The sequence below is a fragment of the Vidua macroura genome, chromosome 1, assembly GCF_024509145.1.
Source record: "Vidua macroura isolate BioBank_ID:100142 chromosome 1, ASM2450914v1, whole genome shotgun sequence".
NCBI lineage: Eukaryota > Metazoa > Chordata > Aves > Passeriformes > Viduidae > Vidua > Vidua macroura.
Window position 1 is genome coordinate 133083016 of NC_071571.1, and position 19193 is coordinate 133102208.

Here is a 19193-nt window from a genome sequence, read left to right on the forward strand (position 1 = left end):
GCACAATTATGGCTTCTTTCCTGATTCAGTACACTTTAGGCTTGTAATTCTGACACGTGGATTATGAGTTTCAGCTTGGAGTGCCAAGGATGAAGGTTTTTATTCCCAAAGCATCATCAGTACAACTGATACTTGGCAATTCATGGGTTTTCACTTTGTGTGTGTGTGATCTCTTCAGATTAAGGCAGACCCTAAACTTTGGCTGTTGAGGATGTAAAACCAACCTTGCCTGCAGTCATTTTGGTGATGGTCCTGCCTCCTTCAGGTCTCATTGAGATTGGCTACTTCTTTAGACAGCCTTTGGGAGGGCCTGATGGACAGGCAGGACAATTTCTAGAGACACAAAACTTAGAAAAAAAGATTAAATCAAACACATGTAAGGGACTGTAGTGCTCATTTGGCCTGAACAGCTCAAGCAAGGGCACCAGTCTTCAAAACTGAAGGGGCAATATTAGACCACTGGAAGGCATTTTGGGGGCAGGGGGTACAGAATGGAATATCCTTGGGTGTGGATTTCACCATTTGTTTGACAGGTACGGGCTGCCTAAGTCTCTTCCTCTTGCCTTAGTCCGGGAAATTGCAGGAGAAATCTCTGCAGCCCCCAATAGCTGCAGCTGGACAGCAAACGTGGGGTCACCTGTCAAAGAAAATATCCTTGGCCAGGTGAGGCCGAGTGGCCTCTGCACAGAGGCAGCCACAGCATCCCAGGTGTGGCACTGGAGCAGCTGCAGACCAAAAGTGGGGGAATCCTTAAAATCAGGGTTTTGGGCAAGTTGCAGAAGGCAGGCCTCAGAGACAGCAGAACTGCGATTAGAGCTAAGCAGTAGTCATAAGATTTGTCAGCAGAAAAATTATCCAAGTAGTAGAAAGTAAGGACAAATAGAACAATGGTCAATGCATTAACGCTTGGCTAGAATAACTCCCTAAGTTACAGAAAAGTATATCTAGTGAGATATTAGGAAGTTTTAAGCTTAATAATGGAGCTCTGTGCATTGTATCTTAAGGCTTACAAGCAGGTATTGTATTTGAAATAAGCGAGCATTGTTTTAACCAAAGGTACATGTGCTTATAGTGGTTGGATAGAACTACTGTCAATATGCTTTTGCTTTGTGTGATTGGTCAAAAAGCATTTAAAGTAAAAGCATTTAAAGTAACTTGTAACATTAAGTTCGTTGTCTGCTGCCTGGGATGTGAGCTGCTGGCATCTTCCCATTGCCATAACCATGTAATGAGAGTGATGCTGGAAAATAAACAGCTCGAGACGTGTTCCTCAGCAATCCCGTGCCATTCGTGATTTGTACATAGACCCCCAGACAGCGATACAAAAGCAGCTCCTTGCTCACAATGGGATCTGCTGCAAAATGTGTTTTGTGTCCCATCTGTGTAATGGTCAGCAGGGGAAGCCACAGAGCTGAATTACCAATTTCCTCACTGCTGGGCCAGGAGCTCGTCTCTCCCTGGGCAGCCCCTATCCCTGACACTCCTGGTCTAATTTCCCCTTCCTATTTTTGAACACTCCAATATTTTAAATCTTGTTTCTGCTCTGTGATTGACCTTTATTTATGCTGCTTTTTTGTTTCCCTCTGCCTTCCATAATCATAATCTCTTCTGCAGCTTTGGCTGCTCTGCCGGGCAAAGGTAGGACTGTAGCTGCCACCTCAGTGCTGCAGTGCGTGGCCTCAGTGTGGACACAGCACCTAAAAACAACGAAGTGGGCTAAAGGGGGAGCAAGAGCACCCCAATGTCTTACCTGGCTTTGTGGCAGGGAGACCCCAATCCCAGCATGGAGTTATGCTCTTGGCTTGTCACGCAGCCCCTCAGCGTCAATGTGCACCTCTAAAAACAAACCAACTAAACCCAACAGCAGGACAAAAGCAGGAGGAGAGCACTGGTTCTGCAGGTGATGGAAGCTGGGGAATGAATGTGACCCTGCAGTGGCAATAATGCAGCCAGTCACACGCCCAGAGGATGTGTCCTGTACAGCTGAGCTGACCAGGCCTGCGCACACCCAGCTGCTCCTAGACACAGATCCCTGGTTTTCACACAAGAAATGATAGCAAGAGTCTGTAGCCAGGAAAAATGCAGACAGTGGCCAGGGAATAGCATGGGAACAAGGGGGTCACACTGTTATTTTTATCCTTGCAAAGTATTTTTGACATTTTTCAAGAAATCAGCCTCAGGCTCACAGGAGCTACCAGGCCTGAGTGTCAGCATGGCAGGGTTGCTTCCCTGGCTAAAAAGTCAATGTACCACAGGACCACCACTCTTCCCACTCTCCCTGCCCGGTGGTGCAGGCAGTGGTGAGAGCTCGGTTACTGGCGTAAACGTTATGTGGGATGTATTTCCACTCATCAGAACCTGCTCTGCTTTGTATAATCCAGGCCTTTCAGAAGACTTAGACTTGTTCATTACAATAAACAAAATAACATCATCTTGAACAGCAGGGAACAAAGCTTCTTCCCTGCTGTAATCAAGATTTATGATCCAAGTCAGTGTAACTCTGCTCAGTGCCTGTGAGCTGCAGCTACCCAAGGGACAAAGGGCCAGCACATGGAGCAGGGCTCACCCTGGCTGGCTGAGGGGGGTGAATTATCACCAACCCGAGTCCTCACTCCTGCCCTGGGCCCTGCCCATGGGGATGTAACACACTGCACCACAGCCGAAGCCTCCAGCTGTGGCAGTGCCATTTCCTTGCAACCCTTTTGCACTTTTCAGTTGCTCCTTGCTAAATGCCACCCTTGTAAACACAGTCAGCGACATGGGAGTGGTTTTCCTTGTAAGCAAGAGGGATTATAAAGTGCACCTCACACAGAATGCTGTGTTTAGAAATGTCTTGAGAATGGGGCCAGTGAGTAAAAGGAAGCTCAAGCCCATGCAACTCCAGCAGCAGAGCTCTGGTGCCTAAACACAACCACTCCAATTGAGGCTGTTGGAAATTTAATGTCCTTATTGTTGAGATGGATTCAACAATAAAGCCAGCTTTCATAAAGCCAGCTCACCAGGATCTGGTGCAAGGAGAGCTGTACCTGGCAGCTTGCTGGGCTTGTCCTGCAAAATGCTTCCTGCTGGTCCCTGTGTGCAGGCAGGTGCTGAGACAGCCACACCTCAAAGATACTCAGTTACGTGGCCTGGCACATGAGCGAGGTGCGACAGCAGATTCATCTCCAGAGCCATCTGCCAAGACTTGGGGTTGTGTTCAGCACAGAAGTTCAGTGTCACCCCTAAGGCTGAGGATCCAACTCCTCCTTTTCCTCCAGACCAGCTTCAATTACCAAGTACATCACAGGTGCTTTCCTCTGTTTCTCCTACCGTTGAGACCGAAGGCAACAAAGACATTGTCACCTGTCTGGGGCTGTGCTTCTCACCACGATTGGGCCTGGGGACTCTTCAGTCCTCACAGGGAAACCATTTTGCTCCCACAGCAACACCAGATTATTCCATCTGCGAAGACCAGTGTGTCACCTTTGGGACTGGCAGGAGCAGTCAAGGTGGTAACTGTGCTCTTCAGCTCTTGGTCATTTCAGAAAGTGATTCTAAATTAATCTCAACATCATTCCAAATTTTCTGTTCAAGACTGCCACAATTTCACCTGAATTAGAATATTAATGGGTTTTAGGTTCATTAATTCTAGTATGTTTCAACCTTCTGCTTGATTATTCTTAAAATGCATTATTATCCATGAGAGTGGTGGTATTACTAAGTAGGCAACTATTTAAAACTCAGTCTGAATGATTGGAAGACATGTAAGTCAGTCAAAAAATCTTTATGCAACAGTAAAAAGTAATTAGCTCATACATGCAAAACTTTGTGACACTGATTGAATGAAAGGATGGATGTACAAGCCTGGATGCTTCACTACAATAAAGACATTCAAACACTATGAGGAAAGCTTTTATGATGCTTTTATCTAATGTTGTAACTATCTCAAATAGTCTCAGATACAGCAGATACTAAAATAAATTTCCTCAAGATCCACAACCTCACACGAATTAGTCAAATTAGCCAGTAATCATGAAAAAAATTTCTGAAAAAGAACCAACTTACAGTAAATCTGTAAATAAGAGACTCATCTTCTGCATTAGTGTATTAATGGAAGTGTATATTTTACTTTTTCATAGACTCAAAATTTGGTGCTGCATTAAATTTAATGGTGCTGTTAAGACTGCCTATGAAATATTGCCTCTGAATTTAAAAATATTACAAAATTAATCAGCAAAATCATTTTCTGCTAAAAACTTACCTCCACAAAAAACTTACCTCCATTCTAATGTTACCTCTTAAAGTGATGTAAAATTATCAGATGATTTTGGAGTGACTGAAAATAATTGTTATTATTTGATAAATTTTTTTTACAAGAGTAAAACATATTTCCAAAAAGCTGCACAGCAAAATTGAGGTCCTGAGAAATTAAGAGGTAAGTTTGAACTTGCTGAAATAACTCTTCCATCTGACAGAAGTATAACTTGCATATGGGTTTGGAGTGAGGCAATCCAGCTTGGGCTTCTGCAATGCATCCCCATCGGTTTTAGTTTCTCACTTCCCTGGCCTCTCATGATGTAGGTGAGAAAATGAGCCTAAGGAACAGGCAGTTCAGCTCAGCAAAAAACACCAGGTGTTACCCAGAAACTCTGGCCAATCTGTGGTGTTTCAGAAAGAACTCTGTGCAGGCCATGTGAACTGAGAAGAGCGTCACTTTAGATGGAGAAAATAGAGTTTGAGTTTAGTCAGCCATCTGACTTGTGCCAAGATGGTGCAGTTCTGTTTAAAGAGCCCCTGCCAAAACAGCATCCCTCTCCCAAAACCATTTACTGTCCTGCCTGCCAGAGAGGCAGATCAGATTTCTTTTCATTTTAGAGAAGGCAGAAATCTTGTACAAAATGCAACTGACTTTAGATCTTACATTTCCAAGAAGCAGAGCATTCAACTTCCAAAGCACATCTAATCAAATAAAAATATTTAAAGGCAGCAAGAGATTAGAGCAGTCAGGAAAAAAGGCTCCCTGGGAACACACACATTTTCATAAGGCTGATCAGCACATTAAACAATAGACCACTAGAAGTCAGTATTTAGACATTTATTTCAGATATGCAGTTTACACGCATATTATTGAGCAAAACCGAATTGCAAATATACAAATACTGTAACAAGCATTACCAAATAACGTAACTGGCACTAGTGTTATAAGCTATTACTGAAACTGGTGAGGATAAGTCATGGAAGAGGACTGTAGCTCATGGCATTCTTTTCATCCAATCAAACCTCCAGTAGCACCATAATGGCAATACATGAAACACAAGACAGAACATTGTTAACTGTTATTCTGAGATTCACAAATTTTTTTCATTTTAGTGAATTACTTAGCAAAAGAAAGGTTAACAGTGCAGGCGCTTTGGCCAACTTCAGCTTGTGTTCAGCTGTACATCTTCCATATGCAAAAGAAAAAGAAAAAAGCCAGCATATTTGGAACCCATCTTTGCACTTGGGCAGTCATTGCACTGCACTTAAGATTCTGGGACTGAAGACAGGCATGTCTTGCAAAGAGATGTCAAGTCCACTAAAGCCTGAGTGAGTCTTTGGTAGGCCAGTACCTCATTATTGTATCTACGACAGTCATTTTATTCACTAGGATTTTCTTTTGTGATCCAAGGTGGCCAAAGAGGACATTCTGGAAAACATTACAGTAAAATCCTCAGACGACCAGGCACTTCAAACCCAGTCTTTTCCAAAGGCACCAAGAATGGATGGGGCACCAATTTTCCCCCTAATGAAAGGTGACTGCATCTACTTTTCTACAATGCTTAGAAATCACTGGATTGTTATTTTACAGGTTTTATACACTATATAGTAGCCTTACCTGCTGCGTGATTGGTTGCATGAATAAATAGGTAACCCCACTGCTCTACACAGGTGATGTCTCCATTCCACCATATATTACGTACCCATTTCTTATGTTTTGAAATTATGTAAAAGCCATAACCTTGTTCAAAGTGTACACACATACAAACACTTCTGACACAGGCTACATCCATCTGAAGATATGTAGTTCATTCTACATGCATTCTAAATACAGTGTGTCCAGTTATGAAACAAAATTGTCATTCTGAATAGTCACTGTTTAAGTATGTTTGTGTAGGTCTCTGCAGGTCTTTGCTTCCCTTAAATTTAAGGGCTCACACAAGAATGGTTTTAAGTCACTAATGCTCAGCTAACACCCTTTATCCCAAACTCCATATTTTCCAAGTGAACAGTGCAGGACATATTATTCATTTCAGCATTTAACATATTAAGAATTTACCAATTTTTATCTAAATACACCAAGTATACGCTTTCAAGTGAAGTTGTGGCAAAAATACAAAACATGGACATATTTGTACTGCTGTAATGCACTTGGTTAAAGCCTTCATGTCTCTTCACACAGGTCAAAGATCCATAGGAAGTATTTTGCCTTATCAGACAAGTATATAGAAAAAGCAGTTGTATCAAAACCTTGCTTCTGCTGGTCACCTGAAACTTATGGAAGTCGCATGTGATTCAACCAGCTTTGACAGGGTTCTTTAATGGCAAATCTATTTTGCAGCACTTACAGATTTACATTTCAGTCTGAATAGCAGTGCTTAATTCCACAGCCTGTTGTGAATGGTTGTTGTTTGTTTCTTTCAGTGTTTCACCGACACCTAAATCTGCATCTGTCGAAGATCCATTATGAATGCTTTCCTCAGCAATGTAACTCAGCTGTGGAACATCAGTGCTTGGGGCTGCTGGAACAGGCACAGGGATTCCACTCGGCTGTGGAGAATTTTCCAAGCGATCATTTTCCACCTCTGGGAGAACACTGACTGTGGTAAAGCGAGTGTGATAGTCACTGGAACCATGGCTACAGGAAGTTTTCATACTTTCCATATCTGAGCAACTGAACTCAGAGAAATGGCTGGAGTGTGAATCTGCTACAGATGGAATACTATCGCTCAGAGAGGGAGAGTCAAATTCACTGGAGTTTGTGCTTTGCTGCTCCAACAGCTGAGCATCCATGTCCTCTCTCGTCTCATTAATCTTCATGCTACTCTTCTTTCTCAGCTTACCTTTGCACTTCTTCCCCGCCGTGCTGTCCTTGGACCACTTGGTGGCGCCGGCTTTGCCTTCGGGCGGGCCGGAGCAGCCGGCGGGGCCGCGCCCGGCAGCGCCGCCGTCCTCCACGCTGCTGCTCCCGCTGTGGTGCCGGAACTTGGCTGGCTTGGATTCGATATCCACCTGCACTTCCAGGCTGTTACCTTCCCTAGAACAGGGGAGAATCCGTGAGTGTAAGAGGTTGTCGGAGGGTGGAACAAACTCTTGCTGCTTTCCAGCATACACAGTGAAAGTGAGAGGGATATATCTTGTGAAGAGAAATGTTTAACCAAATAAACAGCCCAAAGGAAAACACAAAGTCTGAAAAACCAAACTCTTTACTGAGCTACAGCAATGGCATTCCTCTTTGGAAATAACCCTGGCAAAATGCAGAAAGCAGTCACATGTAATTCCATTTGTAACAAAATCTACAATTTCAAAGTGTAATCTTGAATGTAGAACAGCTGAGGCATGCTTAAAAAAATCCTTTAATAAGCAAGGCTTATAAATATTCTATTTTCACCACATTTCTCTTACCTGTCCAAAGGGATGTAGGAGTTCAGAATGGATCCTGCCATTGCTTTGGTACTGGCATTGTCACTAACTGTCCCCAAGCTAACTGTGCCAGATTCTCCACTCAGACTGTATCGTTCTTTCTGCACATCTGCTTGTACTTCCAGTCTTTGAAAGAGAGAGAGAAAGTTACATATACTACCACATCAGTTAAAGCATACTTTCTGAAAATTAGTGTCACCTTGTAGATGGCAGTAAGTAAATAAGTCAGTAATTATTAAATAGTTCCTGAGTCACTCCAGTACTGAAGGGTTTATTTACCCTACTGACACATGGTCTTCATTCTCACTGCCAAAATTACTATTTTTTGATTAAAACCAAGCAAAAAAAAAAAAAAAACACCTCAAAGCAAGACCAGACTAATTCCCTAAAGTGTTAACTGAAAGTTCTGGATTCTTTCCCTCCTGAGATTTACAAGGACAGCTTCCAGGTTCAGCTAAAGTTCTTCTGCAGATAGTACGCTATACTCTAAAAATGGTAAAAACAATCAGAAGGGTACATAAATTCAAGACATGATAGTACCCATGTATCCCCTGCTGCAAATTACTACTAATCAAATATGAGGCAGAGAACTGTGTTCTGTACTCTGCTTTACATGGTATTGCTATCAACTGCAACAGGAACAATAGAAATCTGAGCAGTCTTAAGCTGAGCTCAGCAGATATGCCAGAAATCAAATGACAAGCTTTTTTACAAATGTCTTGTTTATCTGTGTACTGACATTGAAATTAAGTGTTTGTTTTTTTGTTTTGTTTTGTTTTAACTCTCAGCTCTTTAAAGAAGAGGGTATGTATATCTCACTCAGCAGTCACAGACTGGTACACCTGTCCCAGCAGAGGGGAACTCTTGATATTCCACTCTGTTTATTCTGTATAGCCTGGAATGCCAAATTACTCAAAATGAGCAGTGTTGGCAGCTGATTTAAGGACCGAATTCCATTCTGAACCCCACATGCTAACACTCTTTCTACACACTCCCTTTCTCTTCAGGGTGCACGAGAGCCAACTACCAGAAAGGTCCAAATTCACAGAAGGCATTGAGCATGTGACAAGAAGCTGCCACCTTGGCAAGGCCAGATGTTCATCTGCCTCCCCTCCTCCCTAAAGTGCATTTGGAGACCACACTCCACCCAGGTGTTCTGAAGGCACAGCTTGGTGCCTGCAGACCAAAGGAGTCAGGAGTTCTGACTATTGGGTGAGGTGCACCAGAGAACAAAACTGTGTTAGAGATTAGCTGCCTCCCTCTGACTCCTGCCTTACAGGCAGCTCTCCTGGGAAGCAGGAGAACAAGATCTCAGACCCCACTCAGCCTAAACAAAAGCAAAGTCTTGAGGATTATGGTCAGACAGGATCTCTTGAAAATCAGTAAGTCTGTCAGGGATGAACCGTTTATCTCCCAGAGACACTTCCTTTTAATAGGAATTGATATCAAAAAGCCAAACTTGGGAAGCCGAGGAGGTGCACTCGCTGTGCCTGCATGTGAGCAGGGCAGGGCAGGGCTCTGCAGTGGCTCACCTGTTAAAGCAGTTCACCATGGCGCTCCCCGAGAGGCTCCCCGTGATGCTGGCCCCAGCCAGGGCCATGGTGCTCGCTGTCTCGCTCAGGTTGTCCCGGATGGCTCCGATCCTGTCCATGTGGCTGCCGCTGGCGCTCAGGCTGCCCGTCAGGCCCCCCACGCTCCCCTCCCCTATGCTGGGGTTGTGACGCGCCTCTGCCACCGACGTGCTATCTACAGAAACAGAGAAGGCTCCTCAGCCATGGAAGCAGCACTCAGCTGTTTCTAGAACGTGACAATGAAAGCTGTTTCTGAAATTATGCTGAGAAGAAGGATTTATAAAACATATGGTCACAAAAAGAGAACTTTGTCAAAAAAAATATCCCAAAAACCCAGAAATAATTTAAAAAGGCACCTTTTTTGGTGCTGTTATAATGGTTATGCCTGACATCACATACTTAAGACAGCAAAAAAATAACCATGGATAGGACAGGAAACATGGATAAAAGGAATGCAGAAAGACCCCATCACACAGGGTAGTGCCATATAATCAAAAAATTGAAGCATCAGACCAGTCTTTAGTTGGCCCTATTAAAAACAAAACATCTAACCAGCTTCCACAAACCAGGATTCTGAAATAGCAACATTAATACTATGTTAAAACTTTTACCTATGGAGAAGACTTGAGTTTGGCTTTGATTAAAACGGGCAATAACATTTGTAATACAGCCCAGCACAAAATGACACAGAGAAGCAATTGTCATCTGAGAGGTGCAACTTCAGCAATAAGTAGAAGCAGTCCCAAATTCAAGTAACTACTCTAGTATCAAGTCACAAAGCCCATATTTATAGAAAACAGAGCACCGAATTTTCTTACCTACAGCTGCATTTGTTCCACCAACATTTATATCATTTTCATCATCAAATTCTATCCTGACACCTTTTCCATTTCCAGCTGACACACCACAGCCTCCACTTCGGCACAGGGAAATTGGAACAACTCCATACACATAAGCCAGCATAATAGGAACACCAATACCTACAGAGGGAAGTAGAGTCTTTCATTAAAAGTGACTTTTACTTTAGAACCTTTCATAAAGGCAACTTCATTTTCCAAGATTACTTAATATTTGCTTAATATTACACTTGAAAGAGATCAGGAGGCAGCAAAATTAAGAAATATCAGTAAATCACTAAGGTGAAATGACAGGAAAGTACTTTCAGCAGGCAGAATGTCTTCTGTCAGCATTGGTAGGATGAGAAGCTTAATGACTGATGAATACTTTCCCAATGTCCATAACATACTTTGCAAACAAAATTGAAGTCCTTTAAAGATTCACAAAAGCTCCATTTGGGACTCCACTGTTCCTCCTGAGAGGTAGAAATAGCAGAGATCTATTTCAAATGTTACTCAACTAAAAATGTTAGTACCTCTACTACTTTAATAAGGGGCTTCAATTTACATCCACTTAAGGGAGACATGGCTTTGCTATCAATTTAATGGGACTTAACATTATTATTACTCTGGGATTTTTCAATATAAGTTTTCCTTAAAAGTAAAAAATTCAGTGGAGTATGGTGGGAGGAATTCAGGGAAACCAGCTAAAGGAACTGTAGACTAAAGCACACACATCCATCCCACCACTTCGACTGGACAATGGAAGTTAGTCCTTTGGCATATTAATTAAATCATCCTATGGCTTTGCTGATGGAAGTAGGACAGAAAAATGTCAAATTGGCACATTCTAAAAAAGTCAGGAGAGAAAGCGACCTAATATAAAGGCTACTCAGTCTATTCTAACAGAAGGGTTCCAAAGTCTCCTTCACTAGAAATTTCTCACATTCAAGGAGGAACTCCATACTCTTATGGTCATTATTTTGGAAACCACACAATGCCCTGAGACTGAAGGCCGTTTGTTAATGGCAATGGGGCAAGAGCAAAACTCCACAAAACAAAACCCAACTGCTTTCACTGGAAAGCCACGTTTCCTCTCTGTTCAGGAATAAGAAACAGCTTGAGAGAAATGAAGTAAGGCAGACCTATAAATACAACTATGACACTCTGTGTCCCACCACCTGTTTAGCAGGGATCTGACACCACAGCCACATGAGAACAATGCAATGCAGACTGACACCAGTTTCATGGCTGGCATATCCTCCACCATTGATAACAAGCAGTTTAATGCCACAAAAATTGTATCCTCACTGGCTAAAAACTGAATCCTCACTGGCAAGAAGTGACCTCATATTATGGAGGTTACTCATTACTCTCTGAGCATTGCTTCTGGCACAAGGAGGAACATTGCAGACAGAACTGTGTGTGCATGGGGCTGGTCCAGCTTAAAACTAAATGGTGGGCCTTAGTATAAGTCAGCTATCCACAGCAGCTTAATGTGCAACTGTGAAGATGCCTGTGCTGCAACAAAGAAGCATGGCAGTGCCAGGCAAGTCCCCTCCTTTAAAAAAAAAAAAAAAAAAAAAAATCTGGGTTTACAGTGATCTTGAAATTACCTGGGAAGATGAGACAACTATTTTGTAACGAACAGCAAGACTCTCCTTAAAGGCTATCCTCAACAACCACCATGATAAACAGTGCAATGCAATTTGAACTGAGTCCCAGGGCAAAACAAGTGGTTTGTCAACTACTGCAATGTTAAGTGTAAGAGACTCTTTTTGTTCTGCATGGAGAAAATTTTGATATGAAGATATTAAAATATTAACAGACTCTGTGGCATCAGTTTTTTTCTTGATCATTTAAAAAAACCTCTAAATATTTCAATCTTAAAAGCCAGAAGTAACAATGTGGAAACTTCAGTTTCCAAGATAAAAATTAGTTTTAATTCTTAGGAAATGCTACATTAAAATCAAGTACTGTATTCTTGACTCTGCTGTAATAAATGTATAACCTCAGACTCTTCCTTGTCTTTGTTCCTTCACCTGTAAAAGGAAACTACAGCACTTAGCTGTGTCATTCATGAGTGTTTACAGAGTTCTGGTTGCAAGGTGCTACCAAGACACAAAACAGTAGTATTTGCTTACCTACAGTTACTGCAGCTACAACTGGAGAAACAATTACAGATAAGGTTACACCACCTGCTATAGCCAAGTTTCGTTTGTGCTTTGAAATATCTTTGCCTTCGTATCGATTGTGAATCTTGAAAGAAGAAAAGAAAGGGGGTTTAGAGTATTATCAACATCAATAACACATTGCTGCAAGGATGGAAGAAGTGCAATCATCACTTCTATGCAATGATTTATTTCTTATCTCAAAGAAAATAAAATTTATACATATCCGAATTTCAGGCAACCTCTTACAAGTAAGAAGTCCTTCCATGCAGCAATTAAGCATTTATTCTCAGCCTCAAGGTTGAAGAGCTAAGTAATTGAAGAGCTTTGTTTAATCATTACTCCAGCTTACATAGCTGGGAAAAGTAGACAAACTTTCAGGATAAAGGAATTGCCACATATGATCAAATTGACACGTCTTATTCCCAGCTGTCTTTTCCCTGAACAGTATGGAATTGAAACTTTCACAGATTACTAGATCTATAGAAACAGGTTGACATAACAGAGCCATGAGAAAGCCTTCACCAAACATAGCCTGGAAGGAGGGGAAAGCAAGAACTCCATTGCTCCAGCACCCTCTCAAGACGAACTCTTGAGACAAGAAGTATTTTTGCAAACCTGAGTCTTAGCTGTGCTTCTGTTTACTGAGGAACCTGCTACCCAAACCTCTTACTGATGGTTTAAGTTTGCAATAACTCTGAAACGTGACTGCCTTAAATTTACCTGCCACAAACCCCACAAGAACCTGAAAGGCTTTTAAAGATCACTGTTACACAGAGACTTCCCACATTTGTGTTTCATTTACTCTCTAGGAACATGGTTTCTCTGAGGTATCCACAACATCTGTCATCATTCTTAGCTAAGATATAATTACAAAGGAACAACAGGTATCTTAACGGCTGTCACAAAGCCAAGTTAATCCTCACTCCATCTAAGGAACAACACAAAAGATGAGTACACAAGAAGACAATGAAAAAAATGAGTTGCATGTCATGCTTTCTAAATAGCATGTCATTGAATGCTGTGCTTTCTAAAATATAATTTCAATTAGAGATTTGGTAGGGCTGTCTCATTTTGGAATAAACAAAGTCTTTGTTCAGGCAAGGCAGGCAAGAGCAGAGAAGGCAATGTGCTTTGTGCAAAGAGAATGCATTTACTTGCTCTGAGGTACATTATACAGACAGCAATACAGAGTGAGGGAGCACTTCAATATTGAACATGCCTAAGGATTAAAAAGGAAAAATTGAACCTGAACACTCTCACAGTATGAGTGTGTAAGAATTATAAACCCAGAAAGATTTGGTTTCATGGGGCTGTGAGCAATTAGGAGGATCGCCTAAGGCGCTGAATTTTACTGTTATGGACAATTATGACTCCTGAAACTAAAGGCATAATACAACAAACAGACATCCATAAAGGGTACTGGATTCCTGAAACACAAAGAAAAAAAAAAACCCAAAAAAAACAGAAAAAAAAAAAACCAAACCAAACCAAAACCCACCAAAAAACAAACAAAACAAAACAAAAAAACAAACAAACAAAAAAAAAAAAAAAAAACAAAACCAAAAAAAAAAAAAAAAAAACCAAAAAAAAAAAAAAAAAAAACCAAAACCCAAAAAACATCAAGATGGAAGGTTACACTGGTAGAAACTACTATGAAATAAGAAACTTCTGGATATTGAAATAATAAAGAATGACCAAACAAAAATACTAGGCCAGAAGAGAGATTTCAATAAACACAGAAACCTATCAGGTTACAAGACTTATATCTGTAAAACCAGAACACTAGCACTTCCTCAAGGAAATTCTATCAAAGCACAAGCACAAACTCTTCCAATGCAAAGGACAGACAGAATGTTGAAAAAGAACAATGAAGCTTCCTTTACCAAAGCAGCAGCAACATTAAGGAAATAAAAAGTAGGTCAGATTACTATGAATGGGTATAGAAGAACAGCATGAGGTTGTTAGGCCAAAATCAGAAAGGTTAAACTAGAGGAGACAAAAAGCAAGGGATATCAAAATCAAGAAGAAATTATTCTACGAGTACAGTGCTGGTAAAAGGAAGACCAAATTGGATAAATTTGCTGTTTAACAAAAATGAAAGACAGCCAGAAGATGAAACTGGAGACCTGCTCCTATTTTCTTTTCCTTTCAGTTGTCATTGAAGACCAACTGTGAGCCAGACAACTGGTGACAAAGAAGTAAGATCTGTACAAATACAGCAGATTGGAGTGTACTTACATGAGCTGATCTGAGAAATACCTCAGCACGCCAAATTTCAGAGTCATTAATAGTAATTTTTGAAAATTATTATTAGTAGATGTCTGAAAAAAAAATCCAGGAAAACTGGAAATGGTTAAATGGCAATGACAATCTTAAAAAGGGTATAAACCAAGAAGCTGAGGAAGTAAAAGACCACTGAATGAACTTCCATTTCCTGAAAACTGGGACCTTGTAAACATCAAAGCAAAGGTAGGAAACGAAAAGGTCACACTGAATTTTTTTTCAAGTAGAAATCATGCCAATTAAATTTTCTCCTGTAACAAGATACCTCAGCCTTGAGGATGGGAAGAAACAGATGTCACACACTGACTAATTAAATTCTTACATTCCTGTATAATACTCAAGCAGTTATAGACGTCCAGACTGAAAAAAAGGAGAGAAATCTATTAAGCTTCATGTGAAACTACAGAAAATATGTGAATAGTAATTTTTTGGAACTACCCAAACAGAGACTCTTCACTCCATACTTCTTCTGAGAGATGTGCCTTGGAACCAAGAATATTGAACATTTTCATTAATGTGGAAGATGGAAGGAGAAGAATGTGTGTGTTGAAATTCAGGCCAATACAATCTGGCATGGTTGCAAGAATGCCAGAATTCACTCCAGTCGTGAGAAGCTGAAAAAATGGTCTGAAATGACCAGGTGCAGCTGAAAGGCACGGAGTTCAAGACTACCTGTAGGAAGATGCCAGTTGCCTGAATTACCAGTACGTGGGAAAGGGTTTGTGTTTTAGAGCACACAAAATGAAGATAGCATGTTGTTGAAGAGAAGGTAACTGGTAGTTACTGACACAGAATTACCCTTTCATTTAACTCAGCAGTAGTAATGCTGCAGCTTCACTGCTGTATTCAAACTGGACAAAAAGGTGGCATGAACAGCTACAAAGAAATCCCGAAGAGGAGAATCAGAAACCTAAACCAATGTTTTCTTGACAGTTCACCAAGAAAAGCTAGAAGTGCTAGGTTTGCTAAGAATGGACCTAGAGTATCATTAAATATGTAACAGCATATTGCAAAACAAAAGGATTCTCTGCATCAGCTGAAGAATAGGGCAGTAGGAATCTAATGTTAATTATCTTCCTATACCTATGTTAAAAACACTAAGTTCTTCTAAGAAAACCAAGCTTGAAGGGCCTGTGGGATCTCCATCATCAGATACTTTGAAGTGCAAATATCTGATAGGGGTCACAGAGAAATGACCACTAAGCACTGGGGTACAACCGAAATTCTCATGAGCCTGCCCTGACAGACTAATGCCCTGAGACTTTAATACATGAAAGGTGCTCTGTGATGGGGTCCTATTCCAAAATATAATGAGAAAAGCTAATTATGCAAATGTAATTTGAAACAGGTAACTGCTGCCTTCTTCCCTTCCTCACTTAGAAGGTTCTAATGAATTTATGGAACCAAGCCGTAACAGAATAAAAGGGTCAAAACCCAACTGTAGCAGATAGCAGGGTACTTGCTAGAAAGAAAAAGATTCAATAGATACAGTGGAAAAGCTGCACCCCAGAACATTTTGTCTAGCAGACACACTCCCCCTTTCCTCCCCAATAAATGCAGAATTATGAGTCTGTGCCAGTCACTGCGAGAATCCATGCTGATAAAAGCAGAAAAACAAATCTTCAAAGTCATCATTTCAAAAAGCCTATTTCCAAAAGATCTGGATAACTTATTACTATATCCTAAATTACATATAAGAGTTTGTTGATTACTTCATAGTAAAAGCTATTATATTTTAAGAGGAAATATATCAACTGCCTTCTGATTAACATGGTTGTTTCTAGCTCCTTCCCAGAAGAAGTAAAATGAAGACAGGCTACCTAGCACTGAAAACTGCTCCACATTGGTGGACTGGCCCAAGGCAATTAACAAGCTGCTGAGTAGAAATGCTTAAATATGTGTATACACAAACCTGAACTAGCATCGTTTTTTTATACTAAAATCCTGGTAACTATCTTCTTTTAAGAAAAAAAAAAAATCATTTTTGTCTTCTTTGTGCTCTAAAAATTGTTTAATTTTAAGGGACAGAAGGGGAATCAGAGATCAAAACCAGAGCAATTTTGAAAAAACATGCAGGAGCTTTCATGGCAGGATGTAGAAATTGGAAAATATTCAGTGTTTTGCTCTGCATGTTTTAAGAGAATCTGGATTCTTAAAAACACTGATTTTCGTTCCTGTACAACTGACACAAATATCCTTAAACAAAGCAGGGGTTGGTTGCTTTGGTTTTTTGGGGATTGTTTTTTGTTTTGTTTTTTTCTTTTAGAGGCCAGTTAAGATACCCAACTGAACATAGAATCACCCAAGCCATACAACAGAAGGTAAAACCTGAAGCATGCTGGGAGTTGTAGCACTTTTTACCTTACGTCCCACATACACAGGAATTCCAATAATCATAGCAGGAATAGCAATGCCAGCTATTAGGGCAATTCCTACAGGAGCTCCAACAAGTGTCCCTAGTTGCCACAGGATTTTCTTCTTACGGCTCCATGGTTTCTTTCCCCAAAATGTGCAACCTGATGGGCTAATAGAGAGAAATAAAAATGCTGTAAAGAAGCAGTAAGTAAATCAAGGTAGCTGTACTCTACTGAACATTTCTCTAGTTACAAAATTTTTGTCCCTAGGTTCAAGTTACACATGTAACACATGATCAGTTATTTCTTCAGGTTTTTTCTTTTTTTGCCTTGAGATCATATTTTGCAATGTAACAAGAAGCATATTGCTACACATCAATCTATGGTTCACGGTAAGCTGTATAAATAGAACTTCTCTATTGCCTAATACAAGAACAATACAGAAGTATTAAGACATCAGTAAAAAGAGGGTGTGTTAATCCAAAATACTTGATTTGTACTAAGAACATGTTGCATGCACAGAATTTACAAAATATTTTAAAATAAAAATAATAAAGCACTAATTTAAATACATGTATTAAAAACAGACTTAATTCTCTAATATGAATACTTCAACTGTGATTCTCTAATCCAAGAAGAAAGCCAGACTTATAGCACTTGGGAATCTCCTTCTAAATACTTTAGAAAACAAATCACCAACCACATAGAATTTTTTTTTCTTAAATGTACCTTAAATAATGTAAATCTGAGATCTCTTTCATACATAGCCAACAGAATTCACAGCCACAGACAGCACAAGTCATATGATTGCAGCTTCCATCATTCATTTTTATTATATAAGCAGCACAGCGTGGGCATGGCTTTATGTCATCAGCTGTTTAAAAATGAATATTAGAATCATATCAGTTCCTTAGACAATCAAATATAATCACAATACAGACATATATTTGGGACTGATCCAACCATTATCTGAAAAACTGAAGAAGTTTTTTATAAGGTTGCTTTACAAATCTTCATTTGGCCATGACTTGGTATCAAATTTGTTTTTACAAACCTTGGACCAAGCAAAACTAATGAAAACAAGGTGTATAGACCACATTCAAGAAACTAAATAGTTAATGCATACTCTCTGTTCAAGGATTTTCTAAGCTTAATGAAATATATATTAGAGTCTGACATTAAATATGTATGCTAACACAGGACTGATAATAAGGTCTCTTTAAATATAATCCTCTTTTACGTTTCATGCTGTTATGAATCTTGTACTTTAATATTCAGTCTCCACTCTGTTAACATATCTTAAATCCATCTCCCCATTCACATAAATGTACTTCTTTGGTACTGCCAACCTCCTCTTCAGTCCTTTTCACAGCCCTACTTTATACTTACTCGCTCCCTAAAAAAATATAGTGTAGCAGAAGAAAACTCTGGAGAATCTCTGTGTTCCCAAGTCAAATATGGAAAAATGAGGTTAAATGACCAGCTCTGTCAAACAAGGGATCATTGAGCAACAGTGAAATACACACACACACTGCAGATGTGATCTTCAATCCTGTGTCGCACCTGCACTTTAGGACAAGCTATTTATTCACAGCAGCAGAAATACCTTGCAGCTCCTAGCACAGAACTCCAAGTTTATTGCCTCGGTGCTATTACGTAGGACAAAGGGAAAGGAGAGCACTTGCTTGATAGAAAGAATACCTAAAGAGGTGCAGAACCAGCAGATAAAAGTAGCTCTACCAACCCCAGTGCACAAGGAGTAAGCAGCTGAAAGGATTCATTAGCTACTCCCACATGGGAGCACAAGCACAGCCTACAGGGCAGAAAGTAAACAGAGCAAGGTCTTCAGACTGAGAGGAACTGAAAGGGTAAGGAAAGGAGCTGGTGTGCTAATTTATTTCGCTTATTTTCAATTTTATTTGAAAGCTAGAGCAAAATGCCAATTTTTAGGGCAAGATGAGATGCATTGTTAAAATAAGCCAGTGCAAATTACAAATTAGAGACTCTCCAGTCTGGGGCTCAATTGGAGAAAAACAGCTCTAACTACAAGGTGCAAGTGAGACTCTTTACCCCAAATATCTACCTTGCTTGCTCAGGCAGAGACAAAAGCTGCCAAATAAATCAGAGCTTGGTGTAATTCAGAGCCAATTCTTATCAACAGCAAACTGGAATTTTGATGTGCTAAATACTACTCTGAATAGTTTATGTGCTTTTTTTTGGGATTTACAAACAAGCTCAGCTTTAAGAGATGGAATTGTTTGCCTTCTGGTAGACAAGACAGATGAGCATTTCCTAGAAAACCTGAACTTAGTACTA

General features: G+C 40.3%; 1 protein-coding gene across 3 annotated transcripts in view; it reads right to left on the reverse strand.

Moving 5' to 3' along the window:
• Positions 1 to 5059: 5059 nt before the first annotated feature.
• The window catches only part of RNF19A (ring finger protein 19A, RBR E3 ubiquitin protein ligase), a 60969-nt gene continuing 46835 nt past the window's right edge, over positions 5060 to 19193 (reverse strand). For all 3 annotated transcript variants that reach the window (XM_053979411.1, XM_053979391.1, XM_053979400.1), the window contains 7 exons: positions 17607 to 17751; positions 16885 to 17047; positions 12211 to 12325; positions 10049 to 10210; positions 9192 to 9405; positions 7642 to 7785; positions 5060 to 7273 (listed from right to left, as the gene is read on the reverse strand). In XM_053979411.1, the coding sequence (XP_053835386.1) occupies positions 6589 to 7273; positions 7642 to 7785; positions 9192 to 9405; positions 10049 to 10210; positions 12211 to 12325; positions 16885 to 17047; positions 17607 to 17751 (1628 nt within the window). In that variant the 3' untranslated portion in view covers positions 5060 to 6588. The remainder of the gene's footprint in view (positions 7274 to 7641; positions 7786 to 9191; positions 9406 to 10048; positions 10211 to 12210; positions 12326 to 16884; positions 17048 to 17606; positions 17752 to 19193) is intronic.